Consider the following 21,250-nt stretch of genomic DNA (forward strand, 5'->3'; position numbering starts at 1 on the left):
TTTTTTTTTTTTTTTTTTTTTTTTTATTACTCTTTTCCTGGACATTTCAGGCTTATATATGTGGTGACCCCATAACTTATGTTCCACTTCATTGACCAGATTTAAGTTAACTTTAAATATTCATTTCCTAATACTGTTTCACTTATTGATTATGATCATTTAAAAAAACGCTTCACTGTCTATGTATATTGCTTCAGTTATCGCTATTGCTAATTACTGATTTTTATAATTATTTAGATAACACTTGGAGAAAGTTATGAAGTAAAATAATTTTCTCTGTAGATTCCACAAAAATCTAGTCTAAATAAAAAACAATTAAAAAAAAAAGAACGGCTCGTTAAGTTAATGATTAACTAATATGAATTCTCTGTAAAAACTGGTACTGTATTGTATACAGCAAATCTCAGAAAGAACTGCTCATGTCCACTTGACTCGTGCTTGACACAGGCCATTAATACAGAACAAATGAAAGTATCTTTTCTTTTTAATCATAATGTAACTGTTTCTTGATGTCTAAAATTAATTATTAATTATTTTTTAAGTTTCCACTTATCAGTTATAAGTTCATGGCAATCAGTGTCTTTCTGATTTAGACTGCACTGTTCCAATTTTTTAATTTTAATTAATTAATTCTTTTAAAATTATCAGTCTTACTGCAATTTGTTTTTACAGTTGAGGGATATTTAAATTGGTATTCTAATCATAAACTCTAGTATATAAATATAGGAAAGATCAAAAGTTAAAATTATTTGAACATTGAATAAAAGCAACTTTGGTAACTATAAATAATAAAATGATTATTTATAAATTACCTCTTATAATGAGTAATAATTAATAATATTTAAAAAAAATTACGGTTCATTTTAACAAAATATATGGAGAAAGGGTTAGCTACACCAATGGTTATGGCTGACCCCTCTCCTGCTGACATAATTAAGTGTTTCCTACCTGTAATTGGTTTTTATTTCCAATTTTGGTTTTTGCCATCATAGAGTGATGCGAATCAGATTTGCCAGACATGAAAAAAATTAACACTTGTTTTATACTTCTATTATTTTCTATTCTCTCGAACTTTAGTCATAGGATATTCAGCTATGAAAATTTTACTGTTTAATTATTGTTGTTAAATAACTTGAAATCATATTCAACATTTTAAATTATTTGATAGCCCGTTTTTAACATATAAACAATGTTTATTTGTAGGAGGATATAGTGCTTTACATAGAATGTATAGAGATATTCAGGAACCAATGTTAAATGCAGCTTCTGAGCAGTTTGGAGTTAACCCTTTTTCCAATCTTGTTTCTGGTTCTGCTGGAGGAGCAGGTTTGTTAACTTGATGATTTATAACTTAAGTTTTCAGTTTTTAAAATTTGTTTACTTTTATTTCTATTTTCTTGTAGATTCTGTCAATAATCCACAGCAGGGTCAAGAAAATGTTGAACCTCTTCCTAACCCTTGGTCTGCTAACAGTACTACTCCTAATAGCGCTGGAACTGGAACGACCAATGCCGGTGGTACTACTGGTGGTGGTGGTGGTGGTGGCACTGGGACTCCATTGGGTAGCAACCTTTTCTCCTCTTCTGGCATGCAGCATTTGATTCAACAAATGTCTGAGAATCCGCAATTGCTACAGAGCCTCATGTCTGCACCCTACATGCAAACGATGTTACAGGCCATGGCTGCCGATCCGAACCTCGCTAATAATGTTATTGCATCGAATCCTCTTTTTGCCAATAATCCTATGCTTCAAGTAAGTTTATTAACTACTAGTTATCAATAGTTATAAATAAATTTTATGATGTTAATGTCCAAATACTAGTATCTTTATTGGTGTGAATATAGTTTATCACCTCAAACTTCCTGTGGAAGGAGAGTATAAATGCACATATGGAAAATATATTTGGCTTCATCCCTCTGAAATTTTAGTTTTCAAATGATGATTGGTTGTTTCTATTTTACATCTCTAAGAAATCATAGTGATCTATAATATTAATTATATTTAATGATTTTACTTAGTCTCAAATGAGGGAAATGATGCCAACACTTATGAATCAGCTTCAAAATCCAGAAATGCAAAGTTTGTTTACAAATCCACAAGCCCTGACAGCAATACAGCAGATACAACAAGGCTTAGAGACATTGCGAACTGCTGCTCCTGGTTTAGCTAATACGTAAGTTTTTTGTTTGTTCTACAGTGTAATACCTTTTTGTTTTTGTAGTACAACTGGAGACTGGATTATTATGCTATTGAACAGTCTAAATTTCAGAAAACATTTCATTTCCTTACATTGACTTGGCCATCAGACATAATATGATAGATAATTGGTACAGCCAGTCTCTGTTGTATGTTGCCCTGTTTTAAGTTTTTTCGGATTTAAATTGTTCACTAATTTATACAAGCAACTTAACATCTAAGGGGATTCAAAATTACAACTCTTACCAAAAAAAAATTAATAGAATTTTCCAATTGAAGGAAGCTGTTAAAAAATTAATTAAAATGAAAAATAAAGCTCTTTAACTTTAAGGTATACAAATTTATAGCTAGTTTTTTTATAATTTTTATATATAAACATAGCTTTATATGTGTATACATATTTTGGTTGAGAAAAACTCGACTTAAGTCCAATTTATCTTTAGTCACTTTCCAACGAATAGAACCCTAAGTTTGGGGATTACCTATACTGAAATAGAATAGAATGAAAAAAATTAATCAAATACATTTTGATACTTAATTTAGTGAAGTTTAACCTTCTGTCACTTAAAAAGTAACTATAATCAATTAATACAAACAAGTAATAGAAATATGATTTAATAGCTGTGGCTTGTATTTATGCACATGTCTTTTATTTTGTTTGAATAGAAGCCACAGGTCAAACCAAACACGGCAAAGATTTAACTTGGTCTCAAATATGAAAAATCAAAATGATTTTGTGGGTCATTGTGTTTACTTGAAAACTAACTCAAGAAGATACCTACTAATCCTTAAGAAAGTATACATACTAATTAAATATGCAATTGCTTAAAATTGTCATCTCTTTTTATAACATTTTATTGAATGGTTTTATAAATAATCGTACAGAAACCATTATATACCAGAAACAGTTTGCTATGTCAAAACCTTAACATTCCGTTAGTATATTTCCTCATAATCAAAACTTCCTTATTATTCAATGATTGGATACACTAGACTCGAAAGGACCTGTTTTTTTCTCATCTCTCCATTCTCATTAGATGATTGTTCAGCTCTCCCAGTCAAATGAATCTAAATTATTTAGATCATGATTTTCCTATCTGAATCAGTTAAATCTGTGACTTAATTCAAACTGTTGAATTTATTTATAGCCTAGTAATAATGATTTATCTAATTTTCAGTATGGGCTTCGGAATGGGTGGGGTGCCAGGAATGGATCCCGCTGGTGGGACCAGACCTTCAACAGGTATCGGAACAAATCCCACCGCCACTCCTACCGCTGGAGCTAATAATCAGTCGTCACAACCGGGGCAACAACAGCAGACCGATTACCTTACACAGCTTATGGCTAGGATGGTAGGTTTTTCAATATGCCTATTTACTTTCCTTGATTATGTTTACACTTATTGACTTTAAATATTATTATTGATGTGGTCAATGCTTTTTAGATGGGCAATATGACCAGTAATACTAACCCAAGTCAACCTCCTGAAGAGAGGTATCGTTCCCAGTTAGAGCAGCTCTCGGCCATGGGTTTTGTCAATAGAGAAGCAAATATTCAAGGTAAGTTTAATATTTATTAGCTTCAAAATCTATTAATGATTTTAATCTTTACCTATGCTATCATTCTTGGAAAGTGTTCCATGAACCTTCTAGGTTTTAATGTATTCTTTTTTTCAATTAATTTGTTTCATACATTTGGAAAGGTTTGTAGAGGAAAAAAATTGGTTCCAAATTAACGTTATTTGTACCTAAAAAAATTATCTCAAAAGAATAAGTAAACGATTTGAAAATTCAGCTTAATTAAAAAATCGTACAGAAATGGATCTGCATATCTTTCAAAACGAAAATAGAGATGAAAAATTTAAAGGAAAAAACAAAACAATTTTTGCAATTTAAAAAAAAAAAAATTACATTTTAATAGGGTAAAGCTTTAAAAAAAATTTATGAAATAAGAATAAAACCAGTTTGATTGATTATTCTATCTATGGTTGTTAATTTATTGGGGTTTAACATTATTGTAGTCTTCAACCAGGTAAAATAAGTTATCTTTAAAATTGCAATCTGTTATAGCCTTTAATTTAATGAAAGTGCAGCTTGAGGAATTAAATTAACTGTTGATGTGTTAACCTAAGTTAAAATAGCAATTGGCGAAGCATAAATAAAGAAACATTTTTATTTTAACTTTTTTAAAAATAGTTCATTTATTTAGATAGTTAGGTAATTCAGGTTGAAGCCACGCTGGAGGAGGCTAGGTTTTGTTAAATATTTTGAATATCACCACTGTATTGCTACATATACACACTTAATTTGTTCTGCAATGTGCTGTGAAAAGATGTCTTTGTCAACATAAGCCTGAAAAATAATAAATAAACAAAAATATTTGCTTAACATTCAACAACAAATACATGAAGCAAAACATTGTATTCATGAAGTTTTAATCGAACTAGATTGGTTTAGGGCTATTATATTTTGCTTTATAAAGAATTGCAGAATTATGAAGAGGAATTTTTTGAATTGATAATAAGAATGGGGAAATTTACTTCCTATGTTGTACATTCTAAAATTGAGGAAGAACAGAAAGTATTCCTGGTTTTCAGGAAGACCCTTCTTGGAATCTAACAGGATTTATCTCTTAAATATTGCTAAAATTAGCACTGCAGTCACTAAATAAAATAACATGGGTTCATTTGGTAGGAGACTTTTAGGTTAGTGGTTATGATTTCATTTTCTGATGCATCTGGTTATGCTGATTATCCTATGTAGTTTACATAGTTCATTCTTGTTCCAATATTTCTAGCTATTAAAACAGATATTTCATGAGTTGCTACCAAATATCTGAAATATAATTTCAATATAGTATGTATTGCTTACGTTGATTGCATTAATTTTCTGATAACTGTTTTTTAGCACTGATAGCAACTTTTGGGGACGTTAATGCTGCGGTGGAAAGGCTACTGGGCAACGGGCAGCTGACTCCTCAAAGCTAACCTTAACCCAGCTAAAATTGGAATTTCATTGAATTCCTGCTCCTCCTTGCAGGCACCCCCAACTCAGATTGTATTATGGTAAATACACTCATTTAGAAAATTTTGTTTCTTTTCAGTTTAAAATTTCTCCCATGATACCATGTTTTCATTTAGTTTTTTTTTTTTTTTTTCCTTTTATATTATTGACCAGTAAATTCAATTTTGTTTTATGGTTTAGTTGTGGGTGTTTTATCTCAGTGAAATGTTTATGTGCATTGTTCTTTTAATTTTGTATAAATTATTACTTAATACATCGTTTTAAAATGAAAAGTTGTTATTAAATTATCTCTGCAGTATGTTTTAAAATTAACATCTATTAAATTGTTGTTATCTTACAAAATTTGTCATTATCTTATAATCATTTTTTAAATTTAATTTGTTTTTTTGAACATTCTCATGTAATTGTCAAGTATAATACAGAATAAAATACAAAGAGCCATCTAGTTACTTATTTATATATTATTTGTACATAGAAACTATTTCTGTGCTACTGATAGAATTAGGTGAAACAGTGCATTGTTTAAGGTAACTAGCTACATCTGGTGGTTATTAGTCCAATTGTAGGTTATAAAATTGAAACTTTAGAATTTATTTTAAATGTGATTGGTATACAGTTTAACTGTTCTTATTTTTTATTTGGTTAGTAACTGTTCTATTTTTGGTTTATGACATAAAAAACATGAATGAAGTATGACTAAAAGCTTATTGAGAAGGTTGTAAAAGATTTATGTCATTCAGAAACTTTATATTTCATAATTATATATTAATCTGAATTTTTAAAAATTGTCCTTAATCATTAAATATCTATTTATATCCTATTTTTTTTTTGTAATTGTATGAATGTTTAATAAATTTGTAGTCTTGTATGGATGCACATTATTTATTACTGTAGCTAGGATGCAAAATTTTGTTTGAACTTGTGGTTCCAATTTTTTAATTTCATATAATCTTATTAGGTTCCTTGTGGTATTGAGCGTATTTGATTTATCAAGTTTTGACCTTTTATCACCAGATTTTTCTTCCCTCTTGCTGCTTATATCCTGGGAAATTCACTTGGTTTTTCCAATTTAATATTTAGCTTTAAACAATTATTTTGATGATAGTGTATTAATTAAAAACAGTAAATGTTATGTGTGTAAAGAGTTTATCAAGAACAATTTTACTGTTATTGTAAGCTGTTCTTTTAGTGTAATTTAGTTGCCTCATTTTGATGTACATAAATATATATATAAATATATATTATATTGTTTTGGTGTAATAAAATACTTAAAAAAATGTATATACTTCTTTTTTGTAGTTATATCCTCTGTGTAAAATTAATTATTTACATAAATGAAAGAACTAAAATTAAAATTCATTTCATACCTCATCCCTTTATGCATTGACTTTATTCTTATTATGATTTATTCACAATATCACTATTCTAATGTCAGATCATAGTAGTTTTTGAAGAAATAAAAGTTATTTGACAATGGTAATAAAACAATTTGAAAAATAAGATCTCTGTCGCTCGCGCAAGATATAACAAAAAAGTAATAATAGATTTTTTTACTGTTGTATTTTGTTTTTACTCGTCAATTTCGGAAACATTATATTGACAACTAAATGCAGTATATATCACCTTTTGACAAATATGACTTCATCCCCTCTGTTTGCCTGTTCCTGTAAGTGAATTATGTTGGTTCAGAAAATTCATTACCTTTTTAAAGTGTGCCAGTTTTGAAATTCCCATAAAAACTTTGTAAATTAAAATATCATAACTCTTTTTTAAAAACAATGTGGAAGGAGATTAAAGAATACAATGATATGTTCCTGCATTAAATTATAATTTTTAGATCTACTTAAAACTCCTATTCTATTAAGTACAAGTATAACTAAAATTTCTAAAAAAAAAAATTGCTCAAGTTGAATTATGAAAGTGTGTTCAATTTACTTAGTTTTATCTGCTCATTTGGTTTATATTAAGAAATGTTACAATTATATAAAAATATTTAAAGGATAAACAGACGTTTAGGTGAAATTGTGTTTTATTAGCTGTGTCTATACTTTTTTTTTAAAGACTTTAAATTTCACAACAAAATCTATAGGTAAAGAGTTCCTCTGTCATTGTTCAATGTATTTAAAGCCTTGGGTTTTTATTTCAAAATAAAATTTATCAATGTTGCTTATAAAATATAACCTCAACATATCAGTTTCCTTATTGACTTCAATCAAAACTTTATAAAAGTTTAATAACTTAATCTAATTATATTTAAAACATATTAAAGACTTCTTTATAAGGTATGAAATACAAATTATGAATTAGAAAACTGACCATTTAGGTAAAAAATGATCCACCATCATCCTTTTGATATGATTAAAATATTTTTGGCAATACAAAGTAAGTAAAGTACTTGTAACTTAAAATATAAATACAAAGAATTCTAACGAAGGACATTATTCTCGTGAGTCGAAACTTAATAATATTATATACATTCATTATTATATAAGTTGAAGAACAGGAAACAAATATTTATAATATATCAAAATGTAAATGATTAAATTATAACTTCACTATCAAGAATTTGGAGACATCTGATGCTCTCCGGACCCTCCTGATATGCTATCAACCAATTTCTTAGCTGCTAATCATGCTGACTACAATTTCTTCGCTCAAGGAATATGACTCAGTCGATTAGATCTGTGGTCATTATCGCAAAATAGATACTATTATAATGGATACACAGCAACAAGAACTAGCATAAATATATATAAATAGATAAAGTAAAACCTGGGTGTTAATAAGGTACCTTGGTCCTGGCCCTCACATTGGTCCAAATAAATTTTCAAAAGTATAGTGTGAGGTTTTGCAATCAAAAGAGAACTTTTAATAGGAAATTGTAACTTTGGAAGTTCTGTTAATCAAAATTATGTTTATAGCAGTATGGATTTAGTTAATTCAAAATCACAATTTGCTGAAAATGTTTATGATTTTCTCTTCTTTTATAATATTAACATAATTTTTAAATCCAAAATTATCCACTTTTTCATATAAAGGACATCAAGCTGCTTCCTTTTTTCCTCTCCTAACTGGTCTTGTGAATCCGGACTGTTAATGCATATATACAAATGAGGTAGAGACCTGCAACTGTAATATGCTTCACCAAAAGGTCTGGGGCATGTTGCCATTACTCAGCATCCTGGAAACTGAAATGGCATCAAGGGTGTACCCAGAATCAAAACTGGGGGGGGCAAGACATGGTCCTGGTTGTGACATAGCACAGAAAAGGCAAATGAAACCAAAATTTATATAATTATAGCAGTTTTATTAGTTATTACAATTACTTGCTTGAAAAAAAAAATTAATTTTTATTAAACTAATAATTTTTTCACTTCTAGTTGGGGGAGCAGCAGCTCTCTCCTTCCCCTGCTGGGTAGGCCTATGAGTGGCACTCCTTTTCATAAGGGTTGGATTTTATTCAATTTTTTGCCAAAAGATTGTGGTAACCTAAATTTCTACCTGACCTATAAGATCATCATTAAAAAAAAGATCATAGATTGCTAGAGAGTATTAACCCCCAACCTCTCTCCCTAGAAGCTAAAGAAAACATCTCTAACATACTTGCACATCAATATAGGAATTTATGTTTTTCCTTAATGCATCTGTTTTTGTATCCACTCACCAAAGATCCCATGTTTTCTTCCCAGTATGTGTAAACTAAAGAATTTCTAGCCTGGCTTATGCAGTTAGAGCGTAATAGGATAAAGAAAGATAATTTTTCTTCCTTATAAATCTAAATAATTTCTTCAATTGATATTAATTTTCAATTATTTATTGTTTGTATATCATAAATATCATGTTCGGACAAGTTAACTATACTACAGTTGTTTTACATTGAAAACGATGGTAGTCAATTGTCGAATCAATATTTCTGACGTCATAGAAAATTAGAACCAATTAATTGGGAACCAAATAAAAAATTGAGGTAGATACGCATAGAAATGCGAAGTCATTCCCGCCAGTTCTAAATGTTTTAATGTCTTCCTGATTATCTATTACATATGAAGATATCAAATTGGTTTTTACTTTGGAGTAAATAGTATAATTGAGAATGTAAGCTGCCAGGAAAAGAGAACCCTAGTGGGTAAGATAAAAGAAGTAGCTTTATGGACACCATAGGCGTGACAGAGAAGTAGGAAAGGGATACGAGCTGGTACCAGCGTTTGACTTCGGTCTCGGTTTTAAATTACTGAAAATATTAGTTACTACATTTTCTAATCATGTATGGTTTACAAATAATTACATAATCAGGGGAAATTCCTTTTTACCTCAATGTGAATCTGGGCACAAGAAGGTGGCCAATTTCTCCCCCCACTTTTTGGCTTTACTTTCGATTTAAGGGAGAGTGAGGTATGCAATCCTCCTAATCTTAATAACTTTTATAAACTTCAAATATGCCATTGATCTTGCGCAAAATTAAGCACTTTCTGCAAGTCGACTAGTCATTTAAACCCTAACATTAAACTTTCAAAAGTGAAATCCTTGAAGAACGAGTAGTGTTCGATCCAGAACTCGCACCGTTCCCGTTAGTTCAAGACCTGATTCCATTCCACTCGGCCAGTTATTATAACACAGTATATCTTTGGTCTCCAAACTGAGCCCAAGGTCATTGCTCGATTTGCTGAAAGTACAGACCGATGGGTTTGCTATTGCTGTTAAAACAAATGGAGAACCGGGTATTTACTCGGGGTTGCTGTCCTATAGGTGGCCTTGTTAGCATCTGTGAAAGGGGAATACGTGCTTCGTTGCAGAACAATGTTCTGGGTATTTTCCTTTGTCAATGTGCCCTATGTCAATGTGATTCCAGTTCCAAGAAGACGATACAAATCTCAAAATACCCAACACACCTCCTTCGTAAATCGTTATTTTAGGTAGCTATCTAAGGTCAAAAAAGAACCTTCACACGACTAATTCCATTTTTAGTGGATACCACCTAATTTATCAGGTAATACCAATGAGGTGTTATTTTCAGATTATTTCATCGATACCTTTAGATATGGTACCTAACTTGCACCCTTAAGTAGGTTAAACCCTTTGATCTCTACCATAGAATAGGAGTTCGGTTTAAGAGTAAAGATAAATGCTACTGGTTGAAACATTTCTGAGTTAGAATCATATAAAGAGTTTTTCTAACAGTATTTATCTGGATCTAGCCGGGATTTTCATTACTAGCAGATTGTGGGAGCTGTATTTGCTGCACATACTTTTGTTTTTTTATAATGAGCTCGCCCTAGAAACAGCTTGTAAAAATATATTCAGTACATACCCATCTACCGTTGAAAAGAGGAAAAGGACTAAATCTTAGAAACCCTTGGAAATCCTGTGTCATAGATTCTTTAGCAAGACTACCGTTTATGGTTTTTAAGTCACTGCTTCTATGAGAGAGAACATAATATTCATGGTCAACACGATTGCTTGTATAAAATACAATTATAAAAGACTTTAAACGAATTTGGAATACTGGTTATTCATATTCCAAATTGTAGTTAATGTCTACTAAAGATCCCCTCCATTTGAACAAGTTGTGGGCGATATGTACACTTCGAAGGTTCTATAAACTTATTACTGCTGTAAAATTATCATAATAATTATGACTTTCACTCTGGTAAAAATAAGAAAAGTGGTCAAATTGTTATTCATTTCTAAAATGCGAGCCCTAAACATGCACCTCCCCTTCATAAATAAATTTTTTTTAATCATTTCTTTGGTAAAAAAATAATTCTTAGTTCGGAATGACATTTTTACAAATAAATGTTATTTATTTTCCTAATGTTTGTAAGTTTTATCTTTTCTAATAGAAAAAAAGTTATATGAGTTTGCGTTATCGCTGTACACATTGTTATCAGTCCTACATCACTGCCGTTTTGAAATTGTATCAGTAGTCAAATCCATTGTTTTTCATTTGTGTTTCACAGTTCAATGATTCACAGTTTTTAAGTGTCAAACCACGGTTTATAGATTTTTACTATCGTTTTTAGAAAATAATTTTTAATTAACTTTGGTTTTAAAATATGAATGCGGTTATAAATGAATTGCGAAAAGTTAATGAAACTTGATAGTTTAATTTATTGCTGAGTTGCTATGAATATGTTCTTTGTATTGTTTGTGGTGTTACAAGATAAGATATAAAACTACACGCTTCGTCTTTTTTTTGTTATGGTAAATACTGTATTATGTCCCATTCCTTTTCATTAAACCCATTGAACAAGGATAGCTCTGTTGACAATAAGCCTTCTTTACTTTCTAAAAAGTGAGTTATTTGTTTTATAATTACCTACCAATCTTCTCCAATTTAGAATAATTGTTTCTTTGTTGATTAATAAAAATCTGTTAGATTTATTGAAATGTATCTATCATATATTGTTATAGATTAGGAAAAAATTGATATAGATTTGTTTAATTGTATTACTTTTTTACTATTGGAAAGAAATTAATTATTTACATGTTGAATATACAATCCATTCTTTTGTACCATATTATATGTGGTTGTAATTTTTAATCGCTTATTCATTGTACCACATCACGTAAGATAATTAAATAGTGAAGATATAATTTCATATTGTTCCAGTTGAATGGAAATGACCTTTATGTCACTTAATTATAATGGTTGTGTTTAAAAAAAAAGAGTTCGATTCAATCTTGGTTGGAGAAAAAAAGAAAATAGTATTCATGCTAGTATTAAATAAAGTCAAATTCTCAAATTTTGAATTTGTTAATTTTATTAATTTGCATTAAAGAAGACTGTCTGATTATTTTTAAATATTGTAACAATTTATATGCTCTTGGTTGATTTTTCTTGTCAAAATAACTTAAAATTTCAATTTTTAGCCCTCTGATAAGTGGGAATTTCGGTGGTTGGACTATCTGCGCACCCTGATTATAGATTTTAATACATATACACCTATAATTTTCTCTATTTGTTTTCTATTTTGTATTTTGTATTTTTCAATATGAAATATTATATCACATTGTATTTATAACTTGTTAGCATTTATCTTATTAAATTTGTGTGATAAAAAGTTGCTTACAAAGTTATTGTTTATGTAATAATTTAGAATAGAGAATAAAAATTGAAAGTTCGAAATAAAATTATTGTTTCCGTTTTAAAATGTTGGTCGTTGGTTTGAATATTTCACTAGTTTGAAGTGGTATTTTTTTTTTTTTTTGTACTAACAGATATTCGAATTATAACTCAAAATTTTTGATGGAAGTGGTCAAAGATCTATTTTTTGTTAGTATAGTATAGATATAGATTAATGCTTAGTAAGAAAGTCGTATCTATTTTTCTGGTTTTCTATGATCTCTTATAAGCTGAACTGACTTTTTTATTTGATTATTTTTATAGTTTAAAAAGCGTGTGACTATAGTAGTTGTAGAAGTAGCAGTTAAATTAAATATATTGAAAAATTTTGTGGGTCTAACAGTCATTTAAGTTATAATTAAATCAATAAAGGTAATAAATCCTGATTATTATACTAAATATATTCCTTTTATAGCATTTATAGCATTCCTTTTATAGCATCCAAGTCTAATTGAATCTTATACAAAAAGCATTATTAACTACTACCTTGAGTTTTAACTAATATTTATAGTTCATGATACCTTTAGCTGTAAGATAATAGTACAACAATAATAACAGTTTAGAAATTATTGATCATGAATATATATATATCTGGTAAACACTAAATAAAAAGTTGAACATTCTTTTAATATAATACCTGAAAGGTTTTTATTTTGGTTGATGATATTATTATTTTTTAGTTATTTTCTGTACTGATAGTTTTAAAATTTAATTATTTTAGTTTTTGCAGTTGCATTTTACTAACCAGATCTGTTACCTAATCTAAACATTCCTGATATTTTTCGATTGTAACTAACTTATTTTTTTACTTATTATAAACATATCTATGGGATTTATTGCTACAAATTTAGAAAATTAATAAACAGTAAAGAATTTTGATTTCTTTAAGTAGGTACTCTTGAATGAAACATTTCATTGGTTTATATATATTTTTTTTTTCAGAAGTAATGCGATTTTATTTGTTTATTTTTTAGTTGCTTATAACTTACAGTAGTTTTACTTAAAAGCACTTCCTAGATCAGGGGTTAAATTTTTATCAAAAATGATTTATTCAGTTTGAAAAGAACTTTAATGTGGAGGCTGTCTTTTTCCTAATCTAATTAGAAAGACGAATTAATAATTAATTGAATGTTATGGCAAATGGAATGGAGAATATGAATTACGAGTTAAAAAAAAAAAAAATAGAAAGATACAGTGTATAATGATAAAGAGGCCCTTGAATTGATGTAATAATCGGCTTGTTATTTTTTTATGTAGTAATGGTTACCCTTTAAGTTTTCAAAAATTGTGAAAAGTGTTTCACTTTCCTTTTTTCCCATATTTTTTCATCTGTTCCCACATTGGCTCCCGGAAGTAACTAACTAAAGTAGTAGTTTTCACTAGTTTCCGTAAAGCAGTTTACCAGCTATGCTAGGAAGGGTAATGCTTCCGGTAAAAGATGAATGTGAATAATAATGAGTATGGTTCATAAAAATGAGAATGACACAATAAAATAAAGGAAAAAGTAATAAAGACGGATAAAAATATAGAAGAATATTTTAAAAGCAAATCATACAAGTAATTCTCTAATAATTTTGAAAAAAACAGCTGTTTCATGTTCAATTAATTACACGAGCAGCACAATATTTAGCAAAGATTATTTTGTTTATTCAGTTTTGACGTACGGCTTAAGCCTATAATAATACAACAGCGTATATAATTACAATAGAAACAATTTGTGTTTTATGGGGAAAAAATGTGGTTTTCATTGAAAATCTTTTGAAAAATAACATCTCGACAACAGATTAAGATGGGAAGGTGAGGTTGGTGGCATTGAACTTCATGTTAGATAAATTAACCATTAAATCGTTAAAACATCTAGACAATAATTTAAATTCTCTTCCCAATTGTCTCCCACGAAATAAAAACCAGTTTTAATTATTTTTCTTCAATTTTTTTTTTTTTTTTTTTTTTTAAAAATAGGTGAGGGAAAGGTTAAAAGAAATTTCTGTCTTACATAAAATCTCATTGTTTATAATTAATCTAAAACTGCTTAACACATGAAACATGAATTTTTCCTGAATTGTATAAGCTAGATTAGATTAATTATAAGCAATGACATTTTATGTAAAACAGAAATTTCTTTTGACCTTTCCCTCACCTATTTTTTTAAATTGGGAAGAGAATTTAAATTATTGTCTGGATTTTTTAACGATTTAATGTTTAATTTATCTAACATGAAGTTCAATGCCACCAACCTCACCTTCCCATCTTAATCTGTTGTCGAGATGTTATTTTTCAGAAGATTTTCTATGAAAACCACATTTTTTCCCATAAAACACAAATTGTTTCTATTGTAATTATATATTTCTTAACTTTTGTTTCTATTTTCTAAATTCCCAATGAATTTCTTATATGATAGTTACCAAATTGTAGGAAAGTATTGCTTTGTTAGGCGATCATAGCAACTATAGCAAAGTAAAAGTGAGTAATTCCCAAAATAGTCAGTAGAATCTCCAGCAATAAATTTTTGTGGAACAATCTAGGAATTTTATAAAAGTTGCTTCATTTTGTTTTGGGGAGCAAGTTAATTTCAAAAATGTATTAAGGTTGGGAATTCATAAAAATATTAGATGCCCACAACAATTTGAGTACCTGATAATTATTTTTCTTGTAGTTTTACTATCTCATACCTAGGATTTTTCTCCCAACATGTTTCTGAAGTAGATTACTACCAAAAACAGTGTTTTAGTTTTGGAATGTTTTTTTAATAGTTTATCTAACAAAACAACTTTAATTTTTATTTATTTTTTAAGGGTTGAAGGTGGTTTTAACAATGCAGTAATTAGAAAATGAATTTTAATCATATACTAAATCAACAGCCTGTTTAGTAATTATGTCTAATGTAATCTCTGGCACTATATTGTATAGCTTTGAGAAAACAGTTACTGTCCACTATCTCTACCAAATAAGTGAATAACTTCTAACCAACAGAATTTGTTACGTGGGTAGGTTTTTTTAGTATTATTTGTTTTCTAATTAGAGAATTTTTCTAACTACTTTCTCACTTAAAAATTTGACACTTTCACACTTTAAAAACGTTGGCTCAATTAAAACAGTAAATACTATTTGATTTTTACTTGACCGCACCCAGACCATATTCCATTTATTAAAAAATTAAAGTTGCGAGTTTGTAGTAGTGACCCATTTTTGAAACATTTTGGGGAGGAAATGTTAAAGGGAAAAACCTAAGGTATAAGTAAAGCTAAAAAATAAAGAAGAAAAATCATATATCTACAATGGATTGATATGGGAAGGTAAGATTGGTGGTATTGAATTGCATTTTTGATTAACTAACCCTCCATTACTGACATTTTCCCCTGAAACACCATGTATGAATTACTTTTCCATATCTTATAACATGAACTAGACAATTTAAGAAATACTTTCTCTGAACAATATTGTTTTTATCTAAATTGGGAAGAAGTATTTTAAAAAGTTTAACCTAAATTGGTTAAGTGATGGTTACGATTAAATATCACTTTTTCTTTCATCTTAGCACAACCTTAAAGTCACTTTTATGAATGAATTATGATAAACTGTTGTAACATTCTTGTCTATTGAAAATTCAAATCATTTGTATCTGTTGACCTTCAAGCCAATTTGATTTTCATTCATTACCTCAAATGGTAATTTGAAAGTTTCCTACTCATAGCACTTTTCATTTAGGTACATCATACTTGTATGTCTTATTTATAAGAAAATAAAAAGGGATTGAATGGTTTTAGTTGGGTAGTAGAAATATAGAAATTGGCTTAGAGGAATATGTCCTTCATTGACTTATTATTTTCTCCGTTTTACACCTCATATTGTCTTCTTATTCTATTCAATTTAATGGTAATTTTAACTTCAATAAAAAAAAAGTAATTTTTATTTTTTACTATTTAATTATATTTTCTAAAATAAGAAGTTGATCGGTAGACTCTTTGTGAAACTTACCGAGCAATTTAGTTCGAAACATTGGAGCTCAATAATTTTTGATTTTCACTTCATTGGCTGCACTTCCCAATCAACTTCTTATAAAATATAAATATAAATTTCATTTATTTCATTAATAGCTAACTATTATTATATTTTTAATTTATCCATTATGTTTTTAAATTGATCTACTATTAACTGAGTTAGTTTTTTTACCATTCGATAATGCACATGTTTTGCTAATCATGATCTCCTTGGTTATAATTAGTTTAGATTAGGAGCGTCTACTATAATTGTTATTTATATAAGTCAATTGTAAGTTTTAGTCCTGAACTTTTAATGTTAACTAATTCCTAACAAATTTATACTCTTGAGATTTAATGTTTTTAAATAGTAAATTATTTTAATGGTAAAATAAAAATATGATAATATTATTATTTTATATTTCTCACTGTATAGTTATGTAATCATTGTTAGTTTACAACACTTATTTAATTGCTTTTAACTTTTTAATCTTTATAGTGAATACCTTACCTTGATTTCGATCAACTTTATATGTTTCCTTATTTTTGTTTCCCCTTCGAGTTTATTTTCCTCTGTTCCAACCCATTTCTCTTCCCTGATGGGTATCTGTCCAGTCTGAGTATGTGCTTTATCTTATCACGATACCTGGGGAATCAGAGATTGTTATATCTTTGTTGTAGTTTCCTGTTTGTAACCCATAATATCCATCAATGGCATATGATTTTATCAAGAGATTGGTCAATGTCCAAGCTTCATAATTCGGTATTGTTAACTGGTAAATAAAGAAATAATGTAATGCTGGTGTTTGTTTCAGTGTTAAAAACCAAGCTGAGTCAGCAATTTTCTTTATCCAAACTTGTTCTTGTTATCTTAAATTTTAGTTGTATCAATTTTATTGATTTAATTTTTAGTTTTTTTAATCATTAATAATGATAATAATTGTATACAATATTTCATTATTTTTATGTGTTTCATTTTCAAACTGTGGTTAGTAGTTTTACTTTCAAGTATAGTCAACACTATTTTTTTGTTTTAATATATCAGTGATATATTCAAAAAAATTTCATATTATCTTATAGACTGTTGGTGAAAAGTTTCGGACAACCATTTCTGTTATATAAAAACTATACCTAGATGATATTTATGCATTTCTTATAAAATCTATTTATTTTTTGTTTTATCTATTTTATTGTTGGGAGACCCTTCTGGGTCACATTCTGCCACTATAAAGGTAAAAAAACCCTACAAAGGGTGTTAAGCCTATTTCTTTTTTGTGCATCATGAGAACAATTATAAAAAGCATGTTTTAAAATTACTGTACCAAATTATAGATATGGATTACTCATTAAATTCCTGGAAAATATTATGTATCATCACAATCAATTTTAAAAACTGCTTTTTATGAAATATTTCAATGATTTGAAAATTGAAGGTAATAAAGAACTTCGATTTAAAATCCTTGAAGGTTTTCCATAGTCTTTTTCGAATTTTATAATCATCAATTTTTTGAACAATTGCTTATTGAAATACTATTTAAAAGTCTGTTAGTACTAGTTGGTGATTAATAATTCATGACTAATTTATTAATCAATAGATTGTTATTCATTCATTCATATTTATATTGATTCATATTTTCTTTAAGTTATCCCTAATACAGTTCATAAATAAGATGTTGTAAAATAAATTTATATAAGTAAATATACATAAATTTTAATCAATTTGATGAAGTTATGCATGTATTTACTGTTATAAAAATACAATAAAATTTAAAATGAATAAGTAAACTAATTTTTTTTTTTTACTATATTATATTTTTAGTTTTAATTATAATGTTATCCTTAGAATAATAATTGTTTTGGGTGGTCAGCAACAAAGCGGGTGAGTGAAATAATTGTAATTTTTTTTTTTTTTGGGGGGATAAAATCATTTGTTTTTTTGCACTGCTTGTTGATGTCTACTCATTTCTTATAGAGGTCTTGATCAATTGAGCTGCTTGAATTTTTTTTGTTTACTATCTATTCGGTGTTGATCTAAATTATTTATATTGTATTATTAATTATATTGATCTAAATTATATAAAACTTTTGTTTGTTAACACTGTAAATATTATGATGACTGGTATATTTGTTGTTGATTTGTTTCCTTTTTTTTTTTTTTCAGTGTTTGACTTATTGGTATTAGACATATTCTGGATCAAAAATTTATTTGTTCTTTTTAGTTTTTTTTTATTTCCTAAATAAACTTTTAAAGTTCTTTTCCTGCTATATACTCTCGACTAAAATACCAAATGCTCGTTTTATCTAATCTTTGACTTTCAATGGGCTTAGTATCTTAAAGTATGTTAATTTCATCTTGTTTTTTATCTGGGTTTAGTTTTTAATGTCTCTTGGGACCTCCACTGTGTCCCCTTCTTACTGTTATACGTCGTAGTTGATAAAACAAACTTAATGGTTATTACGAACCTATACAATTGTGTGACAAAGTTTATTTGGTGGACACTGGATATATTTAGTATGTTAAATGTCATCACAACTTATAGAAAAGCTAAATATGTACAATATAAACTCGTTCCTAAATTTAGTGGTTGGAGGTAATATATGTATTTTAAATAATTTACTGTCATTTTAAGTAATTAAGCACATAAACAATCACTTTATCAAGTCGTTTCTATAAGTTGTCAGTTTTTAGATATTAATAGGATCATCTATGGACAAATATAATATTCTCATTTAATTAAATTAAAGTATAATAATAGTTAATTATGATTTATGATACATATACTTACTCTCTTAGATTTACATATACTAAGCATTAGATTTGCCGAACTGTTTATTGCTTCATTGAATTGAAACTTTATTGTAATTCATTTTAATGTATCTGAAATATAGTGGGCTTAAATTATAAAAACTAGATAGTTTTCTTTATAAATTTAGTATTATAGGTGATATCAATGTTATCCAGTGTTAACTATCCCACTATTTCAATCATGGAATTTTATTAAGTATGTGTGTTTTTATCTTTGATTAATTTAAATTTAATATTTGTCTATTAATCCCAAACTTGGTACATTAAAACAGATATATTTCTTTACTGGTTGCTTTCCTTGAAGATATAATATCGACTCAACAATTCTTATTGCTATTTATAACATTTTAAGTTAATGACATCCCTAATACTGCTTAAAATGTTTACTTCATTAAGCGTTAACATATCGACGTGTTAGTCTGATTCTCTGTGTTCAATGGTACTATTTTAGATCAACAATAACTTTTCAATTATCAATTAAATTAATAACAAGAACAATTCAAGAAAATAATACAGATGAACACAAAATAATTTGGTGATGACATAGCAAATGGTATTTCCGAAATTCTATCCTAAACAATACTTTTTTAGTCCTTAATTAAATAAATAATTTAATCAATATATCTTATAAAATTAAAAAAAGTTACCGTGTTTGAATTTTATTATTATCTTTTTTTGAAATAGAAACTTAAATAATGTTTATTGTATTTATTTTGAAGCTTATTGAAATATTAGTTTTATTTGTTTCCTAACATTAAGCATCGAAATAATTAAAATTTTTATTTAATTCAAATTTTATAATATATAAAAAGTAAAATGTTATCTAAAGTTTTATATTTCAATCTCTGAAGATGGAAATAATCCCACATAACAGTTGCTAGCAAATAATGAAATAAATGTTTTAAATATGATTTGAACATCATTATTTAATTTCAGCTGCAACATTGTGGCTTTAATATCAGTTTGTCTTTCTGCTCTTAAGTATTTTAAAATAATAATCCACTTATCCCTGTCGAACTGGTTCCTTAGGACTACATCTGGACAAATGACTAACTTGAATCCTAATACAAGATTAAAAAGATAGGAAATTTCTCGTTGATTCTGATTATTATAAACAAGACTTGACAAACCGTCTAAACTTTCAATTAATTACAAAAGACTCATTTACATGACAATAATATTGCCTACTTGGACTTTTGAAGTTGAGCTTTGGGACTCCTCTAAACCATAAAATTCATCTTGTATCCAATCCGTACAGTCGAAAATCCTCAATCACAAATAAAAGCATCCATAATGATCTCGATGTTCCATACCTAAATTTATTCACTCTCATTAGAGCAATTATTTCTTCTTTTTTAGCAAATCTTTTCAAATTTATGTTATTGTTGTTTGATGTTAAAATGTGAAATTAATTTGTTTACAGAAATATTTACTACTCATATTAAGCCTTTAATCTCTTCTCAAATTATGGAAAGTACTTGGTACTTATTTATTTTAATAGAATTCATTAAAACATGTACATGTCGGAAGGTAATCATAAACATTACCGGACTTACAAAATCACAGAAACTATGGGATTGGAATGAATACTACTTACCTTTGAGAATAATGTTAGAATTACTTTTGGATCTGAAGTAAATCTGTCTCAGTATTTTTTCTTTCAAAGCTCCTATTTCAAATGCTAGTTTGGTAGTTAACATATGCTGTGTTGTGATTTTGTTTTTATCTGAAACCGTGTTTCATTTTAAAACAGGGATTTTGTAGTTGAGGTTTTGAGGTAAATAACCAGGTTTATATTATGTGATATTAGATAATGATGGAGCACACCAATGAACTTAAAGGCCTAAATCTATGTATGTTATCTCATTTTTTTATGTTATCTCAGTAAAATATATTTGCATCATTTATTTGAATTTTATATTTACTTTCTATGGGTTTAAGAGCAGAAAGTAAATATCAAGTGTTTGAAAAACTTTGAAATAAGTAATTTTGTCAAAATTATTCTCAAGTATTTATTATTAAATTTTTAAAGATATGTCCAGTCAAATAAAAAATTCAAAAATATGTAATAAGTTTCCAGTGAACTAATCTCCATCCGATACATGGATAGGATAGGATAT

At 28.0% G+C, this 21,250-nt stretch overlaps 2 protein-coding genes and 1 long non-coding RNA gene across 6 annotated transcripts in view; 2 read left to right on the forward strand and 1 right to left on the reverse strand.

The window, feature by feature from the left end:
- Positions 1-6,502, forward strand: part of Ubqn (ubiquilin) — a 16,911-nt gene extending 10,409 nt beyond the window's left edge. The window contains exons 5-11 of one of the 2 annotated variants that reach the window (XR_001344006.3): positions 1,204-1,326; positions 1,404-1,753; positions 2,020-2,174; positions 3,376-3,550; positions 3,643-3,757; positions 5,105-5,262; positions 6,180-6,502. Coding sequence is in view for 1 of the 2 variants with exons in the window: in XM_014429646.3 (XP_014285132.1) it covers positions 1,204-1,326; positions 1,404-1,753; positions 2,020-2,174; positions 3,376-3,550; positions 3,643-3,757; positions 5,105-5,184 (998 nt within the window). In the remaining variant the exon portion in view is untranslated. Of the gene's footprint in view, positions 1-1,203; positions 1,327-1,403; positions 1,754-2,019; positions 2,175-3,375; positions 3,551-3,642; positions 3,758-5,104 lie in introns of both variants that reach the window. The other variant, XM_014429646.3, reaches the window with a different exon arrangement.
- Positions 6,503-6,910: 408 nt separating this feature from the next.
- LOC136796584 (uncharacterized) overlaps positions 6,911-21,250 on the reverse strand; it is a 16,252-nt gene continuing 1,912 nt past the window's right edge. Inside the window, exons 2-4 of the long non-coding RNA XR_010844330.1 lie at positions 20,728-20,856; positions 16,836-16,970; positions 6,911-7,903 (exon numbers count right to left, since the gene is read on the reverse strand). This is a non-coding gene — a long non-coding RNA (uncharacterized lncRNA). The remainder of the gene's footprint in view (positions 7,904-16,835; positions 16,971-20,727; positions 20,857-21,250) is intronic.
- Positions 11,135-21,250, forward strand: part of ATP7 (copper-transporting ATPase 1) — a 42,253-nt gene continuing 32,137 nt past the window's right edge. For 2 of the 3 annotated variants that reach the window (XR_010844329.1, XM_014429642.3), the window contains exon 1: positions 18,709-18,915. Coding sequence is in view for 2 of the 3 variants with exons in the window: in XM_014429642.3 (XP_014285128.1) it covers positions 18,773-18,915 (143 nt within the window). In the remaining variant the exon portion in view is untranslated. Of the gene's footprint in view, positions 11,514-18,708; positions 18,916-21,250 lie in introns of those variants that run through there. The other variant, XM_014429643.3, reaches the window with a different exon arrangement.

This window comes from Halyomorpha halys, unplaced genomic scaffold, assembly GCF_000696795.3.
Source record: "Halyomorpha halys isolate HHAL.00 unplaced genomic scaffold, Hhal_1.1 Scaffold813.1, whole genome shotgun sequence".
Taxonomy (NCBI): Eukaryota; Metazoa; Arthropoda; class Insecta; order Hemiptera; family Pentatomidae; genus Halyomorpha; species Halyomorpha halys.